Raw genomic sequence first — 23,321 nt, 5'->3', positions numbered from 1 at the left:
CACCACTTCCTCTGGCAGCACATTCCATACATGTACCACCCTTTACATGAAAATGTTGCCCCTTTAGGCATCCATTATACCTTTCCCCTCTCACCCTAAACCTATGCTTTCTAGTTCTGGGCTCCCCCACCCCAGCGAAAAGACCTTGTCTATTTACCTGATCCATACCCCTCATGATTTTATAAATCTCTATGAGGTCACCCCTCAGCCTCCGACACTCCAGGGAATACAGTCCTAGCCTATTCAGCCTCTCCCTATAACTCAAACCCTCCAACCCTGGCAACATCCTTGTGAATCTTTTCTTCACCATTTCACATTTCACAACATCCTTCCTTGAGACCTGAATTACACAAAATCTTCCAAAAGTAGCCTAGCCAATGTCCTGTACAACATGACTTCCCAACTCCTATACTCAATGCTCTTACCAATAAAGAAAAGCATATTAAATGCCTTCTTCACTCTCCTAACTGCCTGCAACTCCACTTTCAAAGAACTGTGAACCTGCACTCCAAGGTCTCTTTGTTCAGCAACACTCCCTAGACCTTACTATTAAGTGCATAATTCCTGCCTGATTTGCCTTTCTAAAATACAGCACCTTGCATTATTTAAATTAACCTCTATTTGCCACTCTTCGTCCACTGGCCCATCTCGCCAAGATCCTATCGTACTCTGAGATAACCTTCTTTGCTGTCTTCAACACCTACAACTTTGATGTCATCTGCAAACATACCAACAATACTTCCTGTGTTCACATCCAAACCATTTATATAAATGATAAAAATCAATGAACCCAGGCACTGATCCTTGTGGCACTCCACTGGTCACAGGCCTCCAGTCTGAAAAGCAACCCTCCACCACCACCCTCTGTCTTCTACCTTTGAGCCAGTTCTATATCCAAATGGCTAGTTCTCTCTGTATTCCATGTGATCTAACCTTGCAAACCAGTCTACAATGCGGAACCTTGTTGAATGCCTTACTGAAGTCCATTTGGATCACATCCACCACTCTGCCCACATCAATCTTCTTAGTTACAAGCAATCACTTTGAAGGAGACATGCCGCCTTGTTACATTAGAGCCAGTCTCACTACTAAAAACCGGGGGCTACATTTCCCTGAGAGCCCACCACCTCCTACATTTTCCAAAACAACATACTTGTTTGAAATGGGAATAGCCACAGGAGACTCCTGCACTACCTGCCTACCTTTCCTGGAGTTAACCCATCTACCGGACTGTCTCTGCAGTTTTTCTCCCTTCCTGAAACTGCCATCCACCACACCCCTTGCTCCTGTAAGTTCCTCATTTCCTCAACCTGCCACTCTCACCAATCCATGCAATCCGATAGAATTCGCAAACAACACACTTCCTGCAGATGTAATCATCAGTAACTTGGAAACTCTCCCCAATCTCCCACATCCAACAGGAAGAGCCCATCACTCTACTAAAGGCCATCTTTACACCTTAATAATCGATAGATGCAGAAAATAGCCCAGTCCTACCACTCAAAAAAGGATAACTTAGTACCTAAGTTTTATATCTTTAAGGTTTATTGAAGAGAGAGATCTCAATAAAAACATATAATCAAAAAGTACCCATTGTACTCACTGTTGTAGCTTTACCAAAAACCACAGTAAGGTTACACTTTAAAGCTAGCCACTTCACTGCTCCCCTGTGGTGAGATCCCCACATGGTTTCTCAAAGGTCAGCTTCAAATTTTACGGTTTGTGCATTTTTTTCAGAATGAACTCCAATGTCCAGATACATTTGTTACTAAACAGCAAAATCATACAGCTCTGCAGGGTCTTTGCTGGGTCAGACAGCTATGCAGGGTCATTGCTGAGTCACACAGCTGTACAGGGTCATTGCTGAGTCACACAGCTGTACAGGGTCACTGCTGGGTCCCACAGCTGTCAGGGTCACTGCTGGGTCCCACAGCTGTGCAGGGTCACTGCTGGGTCACACAGCTGCACAGGGTCATGCTGGATCACACAGCTGTGCATGGTCACTGCTGGGTCACACAGCTGTGCAGGGTCACTGCTGGGTCCCACAGCTGTGCAGGGTCACTGCTGGGTCACACAGCTGTGCAGGGTCACTGCTGGGTCACACAGCTGTCAGGGTCACTGCTGGGTCCCACAGCTGTCAGGGTCACTGCTGGGTCCCACAGCTGTGCAGGGTCACTGCTGGGTCACACAGCTGCACAGGGTCATGCTGGGTCACACAGCTGTGCAGGGTCACTGCTGGGTCCCACAGCTGTGCAGGGTCACTGCTGGGTCACACAGCTGTCCAGGGTCACTGCTGGGTCCCACAGCTGTACAGGGTCATTGCTGGGTCATACAGCTGTACAGGGTCACTGCTGTCTCACACAGCTGTACAGGGTCACTGCTGGGTCACACAGCTGTGCAGGGTCACTGCTGGGTCACACAGCTGTGCAGGGTCACTGCTGGGTCACACAGCTGTACAGGGTCACTGCTGGGTCACACAGTTGTACAGAGTCATTGCTGGGTCACGCAGCTGTACAGGGTCATTGCTGGGTCATACTGCTGTACAGGGTCATTCCTGGGTTGCTCAGTTGTTTAGGTTTTATGTCTCCATTTGTAACCTCCCATGTGGTATCTGCTTTGTCTCGCTTCATCAGTTTTTTCAACCATTGTTGTTTTGATTTCTTCCCAGAATAAACAAAGCAACAGCTTATAAAATAGTAATTACTGCTCCAAAGATTCGAGGAAATCATCTCCAACACTGAAATATCTCCAATATGGAGCAGCTGTTACAGCCACAATTTTTTACCGTCCTCCACCTCAGGTTACACAGAATCCTTCAGCTTAAAATGACTTGGCAGCGGTGGGACTCAAACCGACAACTCTGAAGAGACTGGAGTGTGGGAGGAAGAAATGTATCATTGTTTAACATCACTGAATCAAACTCCTGGAATTCCCTCCATTAGGACATTGTGGGTCAACCTACAGCATGTGAACTGGAATTGTTCAAGTAGACAGCTCACCATCTCCTTCTCAAGAGGCAACTAGACACGGGCAAAATGTTGCTGGCAGTCAGCGGTGCCAATGCCATGCATAGAGTTTTGAACATATAGCATGGTCTCAATTCTCACACTGGCTGTGATTGCTATAAAAGTCCCACCTTTTCAATCTCATCCCTTACCTGAGGCATGTTTCAGGTTAAACTCAGTACCAGTCATGTCTACTCAGTGAGAGAGAGGGACGACGGTGATTTCACCTGTCAATTATGTCAGACCAAGTCGAGGAGGAATAAACAGATCTTAGGGGTGAAATGGACCATTGGTTTGAACAACCAAATGCCTAAATTGACCCGAGAGTTGGGAAGAGCATGAGAAAGGCTGTTAATGCACCATCGCACCTAACTTTTAGCAACCACCATCCGCACTGAAGGAATGGAAGTAATTCAGTAAGCTTTGTGCAGGAGCAGACAACCAGACACAGACCATGTTGTGTCCATGCTTACACACCAGAGTCTGGACTCAAATTACCTTCAAACTCCCTTACCACTGCACCAGTGTCACACCGTGTTGTGTCCTGTGGGAATCGGTGTGCACGGACCAGCCCACATTTTATAATAAGAAATCCCACAAGGAGGCTTTGTATTGTCTCCAAGTTGTATTGGGACCTGGAACCTGAGGGCCCCCAATGGGCCACCCCAACAGTGACTGACCTGGGAGTCTCACCACCGCCATAGCTCAGCAAGTCTAGGTACCTCGACACCCACATCTCTGCCGTATACACGAGAGTCTTTGGCACCAACACGTGGAGACGATGGTCAAAGGACCAAAGTGGCAGAGTCTCTGCTGATCAGGCAGGACCGAGTTAAACTGAGGGGAAGCATATTCCTGAATCTTCACATCAGCAGCAGCATTGGTATGTGGATGCTGCCCTGGAACATTCTCTTGAAGTTGGTGTTGGAATCTTTTATTCAAGTGAAAATCTTTTCTGTAGATGTCAATTTCGAGGGAACCATGAATCCCAGCATGTCATGACCCACCAAGCACTCACCCTTGTGACTCTCAAACACATTGACAAGACAGCTGGCCTCTTCACTGATCCTGTCTTCAATGGATTTCTTGCCCATGCCAAAGCCTCGGAGAGCTGAGATCACAAACTTTCGGTTCTCCCGCCACAACTTCCCGTCACTGAATAGCACACCTGAAAGTGACACACGAAAAGCTGATCAAATATTGTACACGGGTTCTGCTGTGAGTGCTGCCAAACCCCAGGTTTCTAACACCCTTTCCTTTCCTGAGAATTACACCATTCTACAACCAAGAGGAAGGTCATTGTATCCATGAGTGCTCCTTGGGGGAGTGAGCCCATTGGTCTGACTTCATAAAATTCCTCTTGATGTTGTCATTCTCAATTCCCCTTTGGATGTTCCTGTTGACCCTGCTTCTAGAACCATCCCAGGTACTGCATTCCAGATGATAATGAGAGCCGCAAAACCAAATCTCATCTTCCCTCTGATTGGTTTTTGTAACCAAGCAGCCTCTTTTGTTGTCGTCTGTCCAATTCTGGTCTCCCTGTTGCAGGGAGGATATAAGCTGCAACGTTTTTCACTGGAGTGTGGGAGGTTGAGGGGTGACCTTGCAGAGGTTTATAAAATCATGAGGGACATGGATAAGGTGAATGGCAGGTGTCTTTTCCCCCCGGGATGGAGGATTTCAAGGCAAGGGGCATATTCTTTAGATGTGAGTAGAAATGTTTTAAAAAAGACATGGGGGCAGTTGTTTTATACAGAGTGCGGTTTGTGTGTGGAATGAACTTCCAGTGGAAGTGGTAGAAGTGGATGTAGTTATAATGTTTAAAAGACATTTGGATAAGTACATGAATAAGAAATGTTTGGAGGAATGTGGACCAAGCGTAGCCAAGTGGGATAAGTTTAGTTTGGGATTATGTTCAGCATGGACTGGTTAGACCGAAGGGTCTGTTTCAGTGTTTTATGACTCTATGATCTATGACTCCCAATTTCAGTGTTTATCAGTTCATATTTAAGGTTGTCCCACAGTAAAATGTGCCCTTTTTATTTGTTGAATTAATATTGAACAACTCGAATATATCACGTGAAGGTTAATGTTCTGGAGCTTGAGCAACATTTATGGAGTGAGACAAATTGTTGATACAGGGGATTGTCCCAGGTATTCAATGACTCCCATTATATTGAGGGAGGTGAGGAAGAAATGCAGTACCTTGAGACAGCAAGGTATTGGCAAGTGGCCAATTGGCAGGAAATAAAAAGTAGGAAGGTAACAGGGTCTGACTGCCAACCCAGCAGCTTAACCAAGGGAGGGGTGTGAGGTCTGTCAGCAGCTCGGGATCTGATCGCTGCCATTTAATATGACAGCAGGAAGCTCGAGCGAATTGGGGTTTTGAATGAGATGTCGAAGTTGCACTATGTATTTCTGTGGATGTGAAATGTAATGATTTTAATTGCTAGTAGCCCTCCTCTCATACAGCACAAGTTTTGGTTGACATTACTTTGGCATTTTCTAGCACATTGCAAGAATTCAGATTGACAAAATGAGTGTTTCTTCAGCAAAACCAAAGGAAGTTATGTTGAAATTTAATAAAACATTTGTTTGGCTTCAAGTGGGGCATTGTATTCAATTCTGAGCACCACATTGTTGGGAAATGCTTGAGCGAGGGCCACCATCAGATGAATGGTAGATGATCGCTTGTCAAAGCTGGTGTTGTTCACCTTGCAGAAGAGAAGGCTGTGTCAGTTTTTGGATGGAAATATCCAAGATCATAAGGGATCTAGTCAGAGTCAATGAAAAGACACTGTTTCCCATTGGCTCGAGGACTGAGAATCAGATGGCACAGAGCTCATAGCATTGGCAAAAGAAACAAAGAGGGTTTTTGGTGATGATCAGAAGTGCCTGATCAATGGAAATTCAATGGAAGTTTTCAAAAAAGATTTGAATAAGTGCCTGACGAGGGAAAGACTTTTCAGGGGTGCAGGGAAAGGGCAGGGGAGCAGGACCATTTCAGTTGTAATCACTGATAAACAGTGGCCTAACCCAGGAGTATTGGGAATGAGAAGCTTGGGTATTGATAATTGAGGGAAGTAGTGGCTAAAGGCTACAGTTTAATTCCAGAACATTTTGTGTCACTTTAATCAGCATGATCGGGTGAGCTGAGTTGAAGACAGAAATGACCAAAGAGTAACCCAGAGATGAAAGAGGGAAATTACCACTTCGGAATGAAACTGTGTCATATATCGGTAAGTGTGGCCTCCCAGTGAATTGATCAGCGTGATTCACAAGAGCGTCTTTCACTGCATCGTAACCAGTCAACACCACTGCCTTCAGAGGGCCGAGCTCCACTGAAAATACACTGCCATATTTCTCTGCAAGCTAACAAAGAGAGATTTATTTCATTAAGGTTTCATTTCTAGTCAGCTGTAGCACAAGAAAGGGGCTAAAAAATGAAGGAAAGAATATTATTCCCCAATTGCTAAGAATTTGATGCCCATCTGTGTTTTCCCTTCAGAAGGTGGTGGTGAGCTGCCTTCCTGACCCACTGCAGCGCAGGTGGGTAAACCTTCAATGGTGTTGGGAAAGGAATTCCAGAATGTTGAACATAGGAACAGAATGAGGCCATTCAGCCCCTCAAGCTCCCTCCACAACTCAATGACATCATGGATGACCTTTGGCCGAACTCCATGTTCCTGCCTTTGGCCCATATACCCTCGTGGCTTTGCTTCATAAAAATGTATCTACCTCAGGTTTAAAACTAATAACGGATCCCACACCCACTGCCATTTGTGGAAGAGTGTTCTACCACCCTTTCTCATATCTCCCTCCCGAACGGTCTGGCCCAGACTGTGTCCTTTCGTTCGAGACTCTCCAAACAGTGGAAATAGTTTATCTTTATCCACCCTTTTCATGTTAACAATCTCGAAGATTTTGATCAGATCACCCCTTATCCTTCTACATTTCGGAGAAAATGGGCCTTATTTGGATCATCTCTCCTCATAACCTAACCACTGAAGGACATGTATTATTCCTGTAAACCTTCGTTGTGCTCACTCCAAGGCCATTCCATCCTTCCTGAGGTGTGGAGCCCAGACCTGCTCACAGTGCTCCACGTGGGCTCTGACCAGGGTCCTGTCTAACTGCAGCATAATTTATTCATCCTTTTGTACTCCAGGTATGAAGGCCAACATTCAACCAACTTTCTTGATTATTTTCTGAACCTACTTACGTTATTTCGAAGATCTGTGCACCCAAACTCTCTAGTCTCTTTGCACATCCACTGTTGAGCCAGTGACACTGAAGGAACAGCAATACTTTCCCCTTGTAGATTCAGGTCTAACTTATTTCCATGTGGTCATGTTCCCATGTGGCTGGCTATCTGCATCAGCGACTCACCAGTATCATTGACCACACTCCATGCATTCATGGGCAGGCCCAGTGATGATCATTTAGACCTTACTGCCATTCCTCTGACTCAGAATGTAAGTAACCTTTTTCACTCTCTTGCTAGCTGCCTCTTCCAATTCCTGGCTTTTCCTCTCTAATGTTATCTCCTCATTCCCATTCCCCCTGAAAAAATAATCTGAACCCTCCTCAATAACATTAATATACTATCCCATCAGGACGCTGGTCTAGCCTCTATCCAGGCGTAAACCATCCGGCCTGGACAAGTCTCACCTGCTCCAGAATTGTTACTAACCTCCGGGGAGCCGAATTTCCCCCAAACTCCCCCCCCCCCCCAACCAAGTGACATATCCCCTGGCACGTATCCATCTGCTTATCCTCCATCTTGTTTCCTGACCCGTGTGTGGCACTGTGGGTAATCTGGAGATTGTTTCCTTGGAGGTTCTGCTATGGACAAGCAGGAGGTGGCTGGAAGAACACAGTAAACCAGGCAGTGGAGAGGTCAACATTTCAGGAGAAACACTTCTTCAGGACTGGGGTGGGTGTTGGGAGTGGTGGGGTGCAGACAAAGTGGGAGGTTGGGGCAGGGTGGTGAAGTGGGGAATAGGTGAAGACAGGTAGAGGGTATGACCTGGTTAGTCAATGGGAGGAATGGATCCAGTTGGTGGGAGGGAACAGTGCAAGGGATGGGGGAGGGGCTGGGAAGGGAGTCGGGGGATGGGGAGGGAGGTTATTTGAAATTGGAGAACTCAATGTTGAGTCCAGCAGGCAGGAGGCAGCCCAGGCGGAAGATGAGGTGCTGTTCCTCCAATTTGTTATTGGTTTCATTTTGGCAATTCAGGAGGCCAAGGATGGTCATGTCAGAAAGGGAGTGGGAAGTGGGATTAAAGCATCTGCGGGCCCAGCAGAGATCCTCGGTGAACCATTCCCTAAGTTTACATACAGTTTCCCCGATGTAGAGAAGACCACATCGGGAGCACCTGATGCAGTAAACTAGGTTGGAGGAGAGGCAGGTGAATCTCTGTCTCACCCGGAAGGACTGTTTGGGGCCCTGGATGGAGGTGAGGGAGGTGGTGGACTGGCAAGTTTTGAATCATTTCTGGTTGCAGGGGAAGATACCTGGGGGTTCGGGGGTGTTGGTGGGGAGAGTGGTGCAAACAAAGGACTGTCGAAGGGAACTGTCCTTGCAGAAGGCAGAGGGGGGGTGTGCAGGGGGAGATATTCTGGGTGGTGGGGTCTAGTCGGAGTTGGCGGAAGTGTTTATGAATGATGTATTGGATACAGAGACTGGTGGGATGGTAGGTGAGGACAAGGGGGACTCAGGCTTTATTGCGTTGGTGGGGGTTTAGAGCATTGGAGTGGGGAATGGAGGTGGTGCAGCAGAGGGCTCTCTGGATGATGGAGGGAGGAATAGCTCGTTATTCAAAATAGCTGGACATCTGGGATGCTTGGGAGAGGAATGTCTCCTCGTCCGAGCAAATGCGGCAGAGGCAGAGGAATTGGGAGAATGGGATGGAGTTCTGGCAGGATACTGGGTGGGAGGAGGTGTAGTCCAGGTAGTTATGGGAGTCTGTGGGTTTGTAGTAAACATCCGTCTGGAGACTGTCGCTGGAGATGGAAATGTTGAGGTCAAAAAAGGGGAGGGAGGTGTCCGGAATGGACCAAATGAATTTGAGGGAAGGGTGGAAGTTGTGGGTGAAATCGCTGAATAGCTCCAGTTCAGTCTGGATTCAGGATGCTGCCCCAATGCAGTCATCGATGTAATGGCGGAAGAGTTATGGCACAGTGCCTGTATAAGTACTGAAGAGGGACTGTTCGATATAGCCAACAAAGAGACAGGTGTAGCTGTGGCCTATCCGGGTGCCCATGGACGCCTCCTTGATTTGGAGGAAATGGGAGGGGTTAAAGGAAAAGTTATTGAGGGTGAGGACCCTTTCAGCGAGGTGGAGGAGGGTATTTGGTGGAGGGGGGACTGGATGGGTCTGTTGGACAGGAAGAGGAGGAGGGCCTGGAGGCCATCCTTGTGGGGTATGGATGTAAATAAGGACGGCAAGGCCAGAGAGTAGATCAAGCGCTGGGGGCCAGAGAACTGGAAGTTGCTGAAGAGATGGAGGGTGTGGTTAGTGTCGCGGGTGTAGGTGGGAAATGCCTGATCCAAGGTAGGACGGGATGAGTTCAGTGGGACAGGGGCATGCCGAGACGATGGGTCAGCTGGGGTAGTTGGGCTTGTGGATCTTGGGGAGCAGGTAGACCGGGCAGTGTGGGGCTGGGGGACTATGGGTTTGGAGGCAGTGGAGGGGACATCACTGGAGACAATGAGGGCACAGACAGTGTGAGTGAATTTAGCCTGATGGGTCACGAAGGTGGGGGGGAGGGGATCGCGGGCAAGTGGGGGGGTAGGACGTGGTGTCGGAGAGCTGGCGTTCAGCCTCTGGAACATTGAGGTCCGTTGTCCAGACAACTATCTTTGTCAGTGCGTTTGGTGAGGAGCGAGTGGTGTGCTGCACGTTCGGAGGGGGTGAGGTTGGAGTGGGTGGGGGGAGGGTTGGAGAAATTGAAGCAGTGGATGTCATGTCAGCCGTCTGGAATGAAGAGGACAAGGGCGGGTGGTGACCAAGTGGAGGAGGAACCTTGGAGGTGGAAGAGGGGGGTCGCCCGAGGGAGGTTGGGAATTTTGGGGTGGAATCCCGAGGTGGCTGATGCGGAGGAGGGGAGAAGGGTGATGGCATGTCGTGGGTGTGGTTTGGATGTGATGGTGTGGTAGGGGGTTGTGAGTGTGGGGGAGAAAGGAGATTGGGAGGGGAGTGGGCTGGGGAATGTTGTGGGGGTGTGAGGGGAAGGGATGCTGGGGTGGGAGGGGTGAGGTTAAGAGGAAGAGATGGAGGGGTAGGGTGCATTGTGGAGGTGGATGGGTGAGGAGGGAGACTGGGTGCACTGGCTGACAGGCTGAGGGTTGGCAGTAGGACCCAGGGGTGACCCTGGGAAATGTAGTCCGAGTCTTGCTTGCAGAGTGGGCGGAGCCAGAAGTGGAGGTGGGAGCTGGAGGGAAGTCGAGGCTGGTCTGAGTGCTGTTGAAGGAGACGTCCGGAGCAGAGGAGGAGGTTACGGGTGTGTACTTGGGGGGGGGGGGGGTCCCGGGAGGGTGTCGTGGTGGCACAGGTACCAACCCAGAACACAGCTCCCTCAACTCAAACTGCCAGGCCCCACCCATCTTTCTCCTGATGGGACTGGTGCATAGCCACGAGCTGTTCACCTTCTGAATGTTCTGCATTCATTCAGTGACGTTCTTGAACCAGGATTTTTTTTATATTTCAAAAATACACTTAATTCATAAAAGTATTTTGATGATCTGTACAATTGGTCATGCCATACATACATAAACATTCCATTTCTTTGCATACAGAGATCGAGTAATCATTCATATATACAAGTCTGTACATTGACCCTCCACATATTTAGCTGAGGCCGACGTTACACAGTGGTCTTTCCCCACCGCGCCTTGGCGGCAGCTGCCCCAAGCTTCAGCGCGTCCCTCAACACAGAGTCCTGGACCTTCGAATGTGCCAGTCTGCATCATTCAGTCAGGGTCAACTCCTTCAGCTGGAAGATCAGCAGGTTTCAGACCGCCCAGAGAGCGTCCTTCACCGAGTTGATGATCCTCCAGGCACAGTTGATGTTCGTCTCGGTGTGCGTCCTGGGGAACAGACCGTAGAGCACGGAGTCCCGCGTCACGGCGCTGCTCGGGACGAACCTCGACAAACACCACTGCATTCCTCTCCAGACTTCCTCTGCATAGGCACATTCCAGAAGGAGGTGTGTGACAGTCTCGTCCCCCCCCCCCGCAGCCGCTTCGAGGGCAGCGTGCGGTGCGGCTGAGAGTCCGGTGTGCATAAAGGATCTCACAGGCAGAGCCCTTCTCACCACCAGCCAAGCCATGTCTTGGTGCTTGTTGGAAAGTTCTGGTGATGAGGCATTCTGCCAAATGGCTTTGACAGTCTGCTCAGGGAACCGCTCGATAGGATCCACCCTCTCCTTTTCCCGAAGGGTCTCAAGGACACTACGTGTTGACCACTTCCTGATGGACTTGTGGTCAAAGGTGTTTTTCTTCATAAACTTCTCCACGAAGGACAGGTGATACGGAACGGTCCAACTACTCGGAGCGTTCCGCGGCAGCGAGGCCAGGCCCATCCTTCGCAACACCGGGGACAGGTAGAACCTCAGTACGTAGTGACACTTGGTGTTTACGTACCGGGGATCCACGCACAGCTTGATGCAGCCACACACAAAGGTGGCCATCAGGGTGAGGGTGGCATTGGGTGTGTTCTTTCCCCCATTGCCCAGATCTTTATACAGTGAGTCCCTTCGGACCGGGTCCATCTTTGACATCCATATAGTGGGCGGCACGGTGGCACAGTGGTTAGCACTGCTGCCTCACAGCGCCAGAGACCCGGGTTCAATTCCCGCCTCAGGCGACTGACTGTGTGGAGTTTGCACATTCTCCCCGTGTCTGCGTGGGTTTCCTCCGGGTGCTCTGGTTTCCTCCCACAGTCCAAAAATGTGCAGGTTAGGTGAATTGGCCATGCTAAATTGCCTGTAGTGTTAGGTGCAGGGGTAAATGTAGGGGAATGGGTCTGGGTGGGTGCGCTTCGGCGGGTCGGTGTGGACTTGTTGGGCCGAAGGGCCTGTTTCCACACTGTAAGTAATCTAATCTAATCTAATCTAATCTAATCTAATCTAATAAACTGGAAGATAGCCCGGGTGACTGCAGCGGCACAGGTTCTGGGAATAGGCCAGACCTGTGCCATGTATAACAGCAATGACAGTGCCTCACACCTGATGACCAGGTTTTTTCCCGCGATGGAGAGCGACCGTAGCTTCCATCTGCCCAGTTTCTGCCTCACTTTGCTGATACGCTCCTCCCAACACTTGGCGCACGCCCCAGCCCCCCCGAACCAAATACCCAGCACCTTCAGGTGGTCGGTCCTGACGGTGAAGGGGATCGAGGATTGGTCGGCCCAGTTCCCGAAGAGCATGGCCTCACTCTTGCCTCGGTTTACCTTGGCCCCTGAGGCCCGTTCGAACTGGTCACAAATGCACATGAGTCTGCACACGGACAGCGGATCCGAGCAGAAAACGGCGACGTCATCCATGTACAGGGAGGCCTTAACCTGCAGGCCCCCGCTGCCAGGAATAGTCACCCCTCTCCGGCTCGCATCCTTCCTGATGGACTCGGCAAATGGCTCTATGCAGCACACAAACAAGGCGGGAGAGAGATGGCAGCCCTGCCTGACTCCAGATCTGACTGGGAAGCTGTCTGATTCCCACCCGTTGATTGAGACTGCACTGACAATGTTGGTGTAGAGCAGTCTGATCCAATTGCAGATTCCCTCCCCAAGCCCATTTTGGAGAGAACGTCTCTCATATACCTGTGTGATATCCTGTCAAAGGCTTTCTCCTGGTCCAGGCTGATCAGGCAGGTGTCCAACCCTCTGTCCTGCACGTAGGCGATCGTATCCCTGAGGAGTGCAAGACTCTCAGCGATCTTCCTGCCCGGTACGGCATAGGTTTGGTCAGGGTGAATCACCGACCCCAGAGCAGACCTGACCCGGTTGGCGATTATCTTTGACAAAATTTTATAATCCGCATTCAATAGTGAGATTGGTCTCCAATTTTTGAGTTCCTCCCTCTCCCCCTTCCGCTTGTAGATGAGGGTGATGATGCCTTTCCTCATGGATTCACTCATGGTACCTGCCCGAAGCATACTGACATACCCCTCCAGCAGGTCCTGGCCAATCAAGTCCCACAGAGCGGAATAGAGCTCGACCGGTAAGCCGTCGCTTCCGGGAGTTTTATTCTTTCGGAAGGACTCGAGGGCCTTGGTCAGCTCGTCCAGAGATAGCGGCTGGTCCAGCCTCTCCCGTGTTCTGTCGTCTAAGACCTCCGTGATAGAGGACAGGAATAACTGGGACAACACTACTATTATAGGACAAGCCAAACAGAGAACAGCCAGGGAATTCCTAGAAGCATGGCACTCATCCACAAATTCAATCAATAAGCACATCAACCTGGACCCAATATACCGACCACTGCAACGGACAGCTGGAACTGACAACCGGAAGCGGCAGATTCAAACCACTATAAATGCCGGAGGATAGATCACAGAAGCGCTTCACAGGAGATTTGCAAGCACTGAGGATGTCACCTAGACAGGGGACTAATGTCTGCAACACAAATTCCCAGCTCGGCGAACAGAACCACAACAACGAGCACCCGAGCTACAAATCTTCTCCCAAACTTTGAATATATATATATATATACACACACACTTTCTCATACTTACACGCAAACACACACACCACATTTCAACTCCCCCTCCCACTCTGCCGAGGACATGGAGGTCCTGGGCCTCCTTCACCGCCGCTGCCTCACCACCAGACGCCTGGAGGAAGAACGCCTCATCTTCCGCCTCGGAACACTTCAACCCCAGGGCATCAATGTGGACTTCAACAGTTTCCTCATTTCCCCTTCCCCCACCTCACCCCAGTTCCAAACTTCCAGCTCAGCACTGTCCCCACGACTTGTCCTACCTGCCAATCTTCTTTCCCACCTATCCACTCCACTCTCCTCCCTGACCTATCACCTTCATCCCCTCCCCCACTCACCTATTGCACTCTATGCTCCTTTCTCCCCACCCCCACCCTCCTCTAGCTTATCTCTCAATGCTTCAGGCTCTCTGCCTTTATTCCTGATGAAGGGCTTTTCCCTGAAACGTCGATTGTATTGCTTCTCGGATGCTGCCTGAACTGCTGTGCTCTTCCAGCCCCACTAATCCAGAACATATGTTTGCGGGCGAAGTTTGTACTTGAAGTGTTACATTTTATTTTGTTCAAAAACTGCATTAATACATGTAAGATTCTTGATTTAGACATGCCGGTGTTGGACTGGGGTGTACAAAGTTAAAAATCACACAACACCAGGTTATAGTCCAACAGTTTAATTGGAAGCACACGAGCTTTTGGAGCGATGCTCCTTCATCATGTGATTGTGGAGGGCTCGATTGTAACACTGAATTTAGAGCAAAAATTTGCAGTGTGATGTGAGCAGAGGCTGATAGCTAAGTTCGGTACCCATAGGGAGGGCCTCAACCGGGACCTTGGGTTCATGTCACATTACAGGTGATCACCATTGCACTACACACACACACACACACACAAATATTCCTACACACACACACTCTCACATACACACGGACATGGGTACACACAGACGCGCACACAGACACCTACACACACCCTTACAGACACACACACTCCCACACATGCACCCCCTCACAGACTTAAGACACTCTGCACTCACTACACACACACACACAGACACACACACACTTTCTCACACTCACAACCCCCACCTCAGATAGACACACACACACAGACAAAGACCCACATGCACACATATATTTTGTGTGGTGAATTTGTACTTGCAGAATTACATTGCACTTTGCTTAAAAACTGCATACATTCACATAGAACTCTGAGCTCAAAAACTGCATGAATTTATGTAAAACTCTGTTATCTCACTTTTTAGATTAGAATCAATCTAAACATCAGGTCATAGACAGAGAACACAGCGGGCTAACACCTTCAACATATTGTCGAGCTATCGCCATTGTCAATCGCTAACCCGAGAACGCAACTTTAAAAAAAAGGGTTTTGTGATTTACACATGAAAGAAGTGAAACTATCACTGTATTCTAACAGATGAAAGGCTTAACAGACAATCAATTTTTCAATGTATAATTTCAGTTACATAACACTGCAAATTTTTGCTATAAATTCTGTGTTACAATCGAGCCCTCCACAATCACCTGATGAAGGAGTGTCTCTCCGAAAGCTAGTGTGCTTCCAATTAAACCTGTTGGACTATAACCTGGTGTTGTGTGATCTTTAAATATGTAAGATTCTGTGCACTGGGACACCGACAGATTTTAAGCTCACACCTTTAAAGCATTATCTGAGTTGAGATGGTACCTATTGTTCAAGATATCTCGAGAATGTAACTTTAAAAGAAGTTCTGGGATTTACATATGAAAGAACTGAAACGAACATGATCATTCTAAAAGATGAAAGACTGGATCTTTATTTGTTTAATATGACACTCCATGACACTGCAATCCTGTTGCTATAAATCCTGTGTTTTATGAATCTGCTCCACAACCACCTGATGCAGAAGCAGCCCTATTGGCTGGTATTGTGTGAGTTTTAACTTTGTCCACCCCAATCCAACACCGGCTCCTCCAAATCATGCCTTATCTCCCAAGTCCCAAATTCCTTAGAGCTGTTGCTTTCCCAACCCTCCCCCTGCAACCCTGCTCCACCCCACTCCCAACCTTGGGCCCCCCTCTGGTGGTATGGACTCTTGCACTTTAAATTGCGTTGGGAAGCGGTGATTGTATTTGCAAAAAATCTGTCCTCATTTTGTTCACGATGAATGGACTGAATTTGAAGATGTTTTTTCTTTCCCTTGTGACACGTATTTGATGGGCACTAGGCTCTGGGATATTCCTCAAAGGAACCTCCCCCCCCCCCCCCCCCCCCCCCTTCTCACAGATCAGTCCCTTCCCTTTGCACTGACCTCACTTCGGGTTTTGATCAGGACATGAATTCAGGTGTTTTCCTGAACTTTCACAATGTCAATATCTGGTGATAATGGCCTGAAATAAAACATCCAGGGATTCTCCCAAATCTTCTTCCATCATTTTATATCGATTCCCTCTCTGCTTTAAATATCTGGTTGTAAGGATCTGATAAGCTCTCAAATAGGCTTCAGGATTCAGACCAAATCCGGCACAGTCAGAGGCCATTCGGTCCATCGTCCGGCGTCGCTCTCGCTTTACTGTCACATGTTAATTAAACTGAACAGTTCCCAGATTGGTCACTCTCTGAGGTGCCAAAACTTTGCAATTGCTTTGCTTTTTTTTTCTGCCTCCCGTTGTGTTTAGAATTAAAGTCCGACCAGAGATCAGAGACTCTCAGAACACAGCCCCCAGGGCTAACAGATTCCTCGGTCAGGGATTAGGGATCTGCTACGGTTTGTGTCTCTCTCGGTCTCTGTGAGCTTCTCCTTGGGAGCTGTTCCCTCACACCGCCCCATCCCTCAGACAGTTCCCCCAGTGAAGGATTCTCACTTACCCCCATGAGAGACCAGTCCAGCCTCTTGAGGTCCAGTTGGTGCAGGTTTCCGATCAGAGGAAGCGGGGTCGGTCCAGGAGGGAAATTCCTGGGAACTCTCCGCCGGATTAGGGACACGACCAGGAAGAGAAAGAGGGCCAGCAGCGATAGGGCCGAGGTGTAGTCTGTGGGGAAGAGCTTGAGGAGAGCCATTGTGTCAGAGTGCTCAGACACCAGTGATGTTAGAGTGTGTTATGTCCTTCAGTCCAGTCCCCTACTGGCAAAGAACAGCCTCCTTTTCCTGATTTGTCTCACTGAGTGTTTTTAAGCCCCACCTTGTCTGTGAAATTCCATTAAACATTTGGGTACACAGTAACCTGAGCTTCTTGCACAGAAATGGTGCTGCCCTATCTTGTAATCCTACAGCAGGCCAGGCAACATCAGGAGGTGGAGAGGTGAACGTTTCGGGTGTAACCCTTTTTCAGGACTAGGGGTGGGTGCTCGGGTGGGATGCAGATAAAGGGGGTGGGCGAGGGCAGGGTGGTGAAGTGGGGATAGGTGAAGACAGGTAGCGGGTACGACCCAGTTGGCGGGAGGGAGCAGTGGAAGGGATGGGGGAGGGGTTGGGAAGGGAGTCGGGGTGGATGGGGAGGGAGGTTATTTAAAATTGGAGAACCCAATGTTGAGTCCTCCAGGCTGGAGGCTGTCCACAGGAAGATGAGGTGTTGTTCCTCCAATTTGCCGTTGGGTTCATTGTGGCAATGGAGGAGATCAAAGGTTGGTCGGGTTGGAAAGGGAGTGGGAAGGGGAATTAAAATGGGAGGTCTGGTCAGTCCCTGCGGTCCCACCTGAGATGCTCAGTGAACCATTCCCTACGTTTAGGTTTGGTCTCCCCAGTGGAGAGTGGTGCAAACCAAGGGCTGTCGAAGGGAATGGTCCTTGTGAAAGGCAGAGGGCGGTGTGGAGGGGTGGGGTCTAGTTGGAGTTGGTGGAAGTGTTTAAGGAGGATGTGTTGGATATGGAGACTGGTGGGGTGATAGGTGAGGACAAGGGTGACTCTGTCCTAACTGCATTGGAGGGTGGGGTGTTTAGAGCCGTGGAACCTGGAATGGAGATGGTGCGGCAAAGGGCTTCTGGATGACAAGAGGGAGGAAAAACTCGTTGTTCAAAATAACCTCCTGTACCATTCCCTGACTCCCTTCTCAGCACCCCCTCCTCCCTTCCACTCCTCCCTGCCACCCACTGGATTCACTCCTTCCATTGACCAACCAGGTCGTACCCTCTACCTGTCTTCACCTATCCCCCACTTCACCATCCTGCCCCCGCCACCCCCTTTACCTGCAGGTCCTCTCCCAACCCCACCCCCAGTCCTGAAGAAGGGTTACACCTGAAATGTGGACTTCTCCCCCTCCTGATGCTGCCTGACTTGCTGTGTTCTTCCAGCCTCCTGCCTGACTATTTTTGGATTCCAGTATCTGCAGTGTTTTTGTCTCTGACTTGTAGTTCCACATTGAAGAACAGCAGGAATCCATTTCGGGAGAGAGAGATGTGTCAATTCCAGAGCTGCTCATTTGAACCAAAGTCTCTTGTCCCACAATCCTGTCATTCTCTTCAGAGTTGCTCATGCCCCTGCTCTGCTGCACTTAAAGTGCAAGGTTTGCATAAAAGTGTTAAGCAAATACAGTTTGGATCTGTAAGCATTACAACACCAGTGTTTGACTCGTGTGCGATGTTATGTAACTTTTGGCTGAAGAAAAATGAAGAACAGTTTGTGAAGTTTTGACAATTTGGAATGCCTCCTGGTCCCACAATCAGTCCCAGCTTGTTTGATGAGGCTGCTCCTGCCCTGCCAATTTATACGGGGCCATGCAATACTTAACACAGTAAATCCAAAATGCTGACATGAAATTGGCTTCCCATCACGTAGCAGTGATATCCCTGTTTTTGTGGAGGTCATGGCTGGGTCCACGTTCATTGGTGTTACCTCCTTGTGAAACTGAATATGCAGTTAAAGTTTGGCGTGTGGAATGAACTGCAAGAGGAAGTGGGAAATGCAGATAGAGTCACAGCATTTAAAAGACATTTGGACAGGTACATGCACAGGGGAAGGGTTAGAGGGTCAAATCCAAGCAAATGGGACTAGTTCAGTTTGGGAAACTTTGTCAGGATGGACAGGTTGGACCAAAGGGTCTGTTTCATAGAACATAGAAGATAGAACAGTACAGCACAGTACAGGCCCTTCGGCCCTCGATGTTGTACCAGCCTTTTATCCTATTCTAAGATCAAGCTAACCAACATACACTTTATTGTAATATCTTCCATGTGCCTATCCAAGAGTCACTTAAATGTCCTTAATGTATCTGACCCTACTATTACTGCCGGCAGTGCATTCCACACCTCCACCACACTCTGTGTAAAGAACCTACCTCTGACATCTCCCCTAAACCTCTCTCCAATTACCTAAAAATTATGTCCCCTTGTGATAGACATTTCGGCCAAGGGAAAAAAAATCTGGCTATTCACTCTTTCAAGGCACCTCTAATCCTCCTTCACGCAAATGAGAACCACCTCGACTCCTTCAATCTTTCTTCAAAAAAATAGCCCTCCAGTCCAGGCAGCATCCTGGTAAATCTCCTCTGCACCCTTTCTAAAGCTTCCACATCGTTCCTATAATGAAACAACCAGAATTGAACACAATATTCCAAGTGTGGTCTAACCAGGGCTTTATAGAGTTGCAGGGAGAAAGTGAGGACTGCAGATGCTGGAGATCAGAGCTGAAAAATGTGTTGCTGGAAAAGTGCAGCAGGTCAGGCAGCATCCAAGGAGCAGGAGAATCGATGTTTCGGGCATAAGTCCTTCTTCAGGAATAACCTCCCAACTCTTAAACTCAGTCCCTCTGCTAATGAAAGTCAACGCACCATATGCCTTCTTAACAACCCTATCAACTTGGGTGGCAACTTTGAGGGATCTATTTACATGGACCACAAGATCCCTCTGTTCCTCCACATTGCCAATAATCCTGCCTTTAATCCTGTATTCTGCATTCAAATTTGACCTTCCAAAGTGAATGACTCCACACTTGTCCAGGTTGAACTCCATCTGCCATTAATTGGCCCAGTTTTGTATCCTGTCACTGTCCCATTACAGCCTACAACATCCATACTATCCACAACTCCAACAAACTTTGTGTCATTGGCAAACTTACTAACCCACCCTTCCACTTTGTCATCCAAGTCATTTATAAAAATCACAAAGAGCAGATGTCCCAGAACCAATCCCTGTGGAACACCACTGATCACTGAGCTCCAGGCTGAATACTTTCCATCTACTACCACCCTCTTTTTTCTATGGACCAGCCAATTCTGTATCCAGACAGCCAGATTTCCCTATGCCTCATACCTGCTTGCTTTCTGAATGAGCATACCTTGGGGAACCTTATCAAACGTCTTGCTAAAATCCATGTACACCACATCCACTGCTCTACCTTCATCAATGTGTTTTGTCACATCCTCAAAGAATTCAATAAGGTTTGTGAGGCATGACCTGTCCCTCACAAAGCCATGCTGACTATCTCTAATCAAACTATGATTTTCCAAGTAATCATATATCCTGCCTCTCAGAATCCACTCCAATATTTTACCCACTATTGACGCAGGACTGACTGGTCTATAATTCCCACGGTTATCCATATTCTCTTTCTTAAACAAGGGAATAACATTTGCCAGCCTCCAAACATCTGGCTGTCAGCCAGTGGACAGTGAGGATGCAAAGACCATCACCAAAGGCACAGCAACCTCTTCCCTTGTTCCTGTAGTAACTTTGAGTAGGTCTCACCTGGCCCATGGGACTTAATCTATCCTTATGTTTTTCAAACGTTTCTGCACATCCTCCTTCCCAACATCAACTCGTTCTGGCATATCAGTCTGTTTTGCACTCTCCTCTGAAATGTCAAGGCCCCTCTCAGTAGTGAATACTGAAGCAAAGTATTCATGAAGGACCTCCCCTACCTCCTCTGACTCCAGGCTCAAGTTTTCTCCACTATCCTGATCGGCCCTTCCCTCACTCTGGCCATCCTATTGTTCCTCAGATAGGTGTAGAACACCTTAGGGTTTTCCTTAATCCTACCTGCCAAAGCTTTTTCGTGTTCCCTTCTAGCTCCCCATTCTTCAGTTCCTTCCTGGCTATTTGTAAACCTCCAGAGTCCTGTCTGATCCTTGCCCCTCAACCTTAAGTAAGGGCCCTTCTTCCTCTTGAGTAGATGGTCCACATCCCTTGTCACTCAAGGTTCTTTCAACCGACCGTCCCTTCCGTGCCCCAGTGGGACAAACCTATCCAGCACTATCAGCAAGTGCTTCCTAAACAACCTCCACATTTCTGTTGTGTATTTCCCTGAGAACATCTGTTCCCAACCTAGGCACCCCAGTTCCTGCTTAATAACATTGTAATTCCCTCCTCCCAATTAATTACTTTCCCACACTGTCAGCTCCTATTCCTCTCCATGAGTATAGGAAAGGTAAGGGAGTTGTGATCACTATCACTGAAATGCTGTCTCACTTAGAGGCCTGACACTTGGCATGGTTCATTGCCAAGCACCAAATCCCTCTTGGCACACCTGACAAAAACTGCTCCATCCAAACTATTTGAACTAAGCAGGTTCTAATCAATATTGGAGCCATTAAAGTCACCCATGACAACAACCCTGTTACTTCTGCACCTTTCCCGACTCTGCCCACCAATCTGCTCCTCCGTGTCTCTGTTGCTGTTTGGAGGCCTGTAGAAAACTCCCAGTAAAGTGACTGCTCATTTCCTGTTTCTGACTTCCACCCATCCTGACTCTGTCGATAAATTCTCTTCGACAGCCTCCCTTTCTGCACCTGTGATACCCTCCCTGAGCAATGCCACTCCCTGTCTCTTTTACCTCCCCCCTTATTTCTTTTGGAACATCTAAACTCTGGAACATCCAACAACCATTCCTGCTCCTGTGATATGTCAGTCTCTGTAATGGCCACAACGTTGTAGCTCCAAGTACTGATCCATGCTCTGGATTCGCTACCCTTATTCCTGATACTTCATGCATTAAAATACACGCACTTAAACCCATCACACTGACCGCCCGTTGCCCTATCAAGTTCCTATCCCTCCTCACAGATTCTCTGCACATTGTATCTGACTGTTCACTACTGACTCCATCATCTGATCTGTAGCTCAGTTTCCCACCCCCACCCCCCCTCACCTGCCAATCTAGTTTAAACCCTCCCGAAGAGCTCTAGCAACCTCCCATCCAGGATATTGGTGACCCTCCAGTTCAGGTGCAACCTGTCCTTCTTGTACAGGTCCCACCTTCCCCAGAAGGTCCATGTATGTGAAGACCTCCCTCCTACACCAGCCCTGTATCCACGTCTTCATCTGTACTCGCGCTCTGTTCCTAGCCTCACTAGTATGTGACACCGGGAGCTATCCTGAGATTACTACTCTGCTCAAACTGCCTTGTAGCTTCCAACCTAACTCCCTATACTCTCTCTCCAGGTCCTCCTCACTTTATCTACCTATGTCATTGGTACCGATACGTATCACGGCTTCTGGCTGCTCTCCCACTCCTGCAGACCCAATCCGACACATCCCTGACCCTGGCACCCAGGAGGTAACATACCATTTGGGAGTCTCACTCGCGACCATAGAATCTCGGGTCTGTTCCTTTCACGATTGAATCTCCTATCACTATCTCATAGATTCATAGAATCATAGAGATGTACAGCAGGGAAACAGACCCTTCAGTCCAACCTGGCCATGCCGACCAGATATCCCAACCCAATCTAGTCCGACCTGCCAGCACCCAGCCTATTTCCCTCCAAACCCTTCCTATTCATATACCCATCCAAATGCCTCTTAAATGTTGCAATTGTACCAACCTCCTCCACTTCCTCTGGCAGTTCATTCCATACACGTACCACCTTCTGCGTGGAAAAGTTGCCCCTTAGGTCTCTGTCATATCTTTCCCCTCTCAAACTAAACCTATGCCCTCTAGTTCTGGACTCCCTGACGCCGGGGAAAAGACTTTGTCTATTTATCCTATCCATGCCCCTCATAATTTTGTAAACCTCTATAAGGTCACCCCTCAGCCTCCGACACTCCAGGGAAGTTCAGCCTGTTCAGCCTCTCCCTGTAGCTCAAATCCTCCAACCCTGGCAACATCCTTGTAAATCTTTTCTGAACCCTTTCAAGTTTCACAACATCTTTCCGATAGGAAGGAAACCAGAATTGCACTATCTCTCTCCTATTCTCCCCCTTCCTTTCTGAGCCATAGAGAGAGAGCCCAGTGCCAGAGGCCTGGCCACTTTGACTTTCCACTGGTATGTCATTCCCCACTAACAGTGTCCAAAGCGGTATACTTATTGTTGAGGGGAACGGTCACAGGGGCTCACTGCACTGTCTGCCTATTCCCTTCCCTCTCCTGACAGTCACCCAGCTACCTTTATCCTGTAACTTAGATGTGACTATCTCCCTATAACTCCTCTCTATCATCCCCTCAGCCTCCCGAATGATCCGAAGGTCATCCAGCTCCAGCTCCAGTTCCCGAATGCGGTCTGTGAGGAGCTGGAGATGGATTCACCTCACACAGGTGAAGTCAGCAGGGACACCAGTGGTGACCCTTACCTTCCACATCCTGCAAGAGGAGCATGCAACTGTCCTAGCCTCCGTCCCAACTGTTCTGAATTGCCAAGAGAGATTGAATAAATGAGAAAACAACAAA

At 48.6% G+C, this 23,321-nt stretch overlaps 1 protein-coding gene across 1 annotated transcript in view; it reads right to left on the bottom strand.

Moving 5' to 3' along the window:
* The window catches only part of LOC148140597 (cytochrome P450 2K1-like), a 38,120-nt gene extending 21,337 nt beyond the window's left edge, over positions 1-16,783 (bottom strand). Inside the window, exons 1-3 of the mRNA XM_087978890.1 lie at positions 16,592-16,783; positions 6,215-6,377; positions 4,024-4,173 (exon numbers count right to left, since the gene is read on the bottom strand). Of these exons, the coding sequence (XP_087835016.1) occupies positions 4,024-4,173; positions 6,215-6,377; positions 16,592-16,783 (505 nt within the window). The remainder of the gene's footprint in view (positions 1-4,023; positions 4,174-6,214; positions 6,378-16,591) is intronic.
* Positions 16,784-23,321: the final 6,538 nt, after the last annotated feature.

Source organism: Chiloscyllium plagiosum, unplaced genomic scaffold (assembly GCF_037043375.1).
Source record: "Chiloscyllium plagiosum isolate Xiang-an unplaced genomic scaffold, Cpla_swu_hap1 HiC_scaffold_35, whole genome shotgun sequence".
Classification (NCBI taxonomy): domain Eukaryota; kingdom Metazoa; phylum Chordata; class Chondrichthyes; order Orectolobiformes; family Hemiscylliidae; genus Chiloscyllium; species Chiloscyllium plagiosum.
Note: the sequence above shows the minus strand (reverse complement) of the source record. Positions and strands in the feature narration are given on the sequence as shown.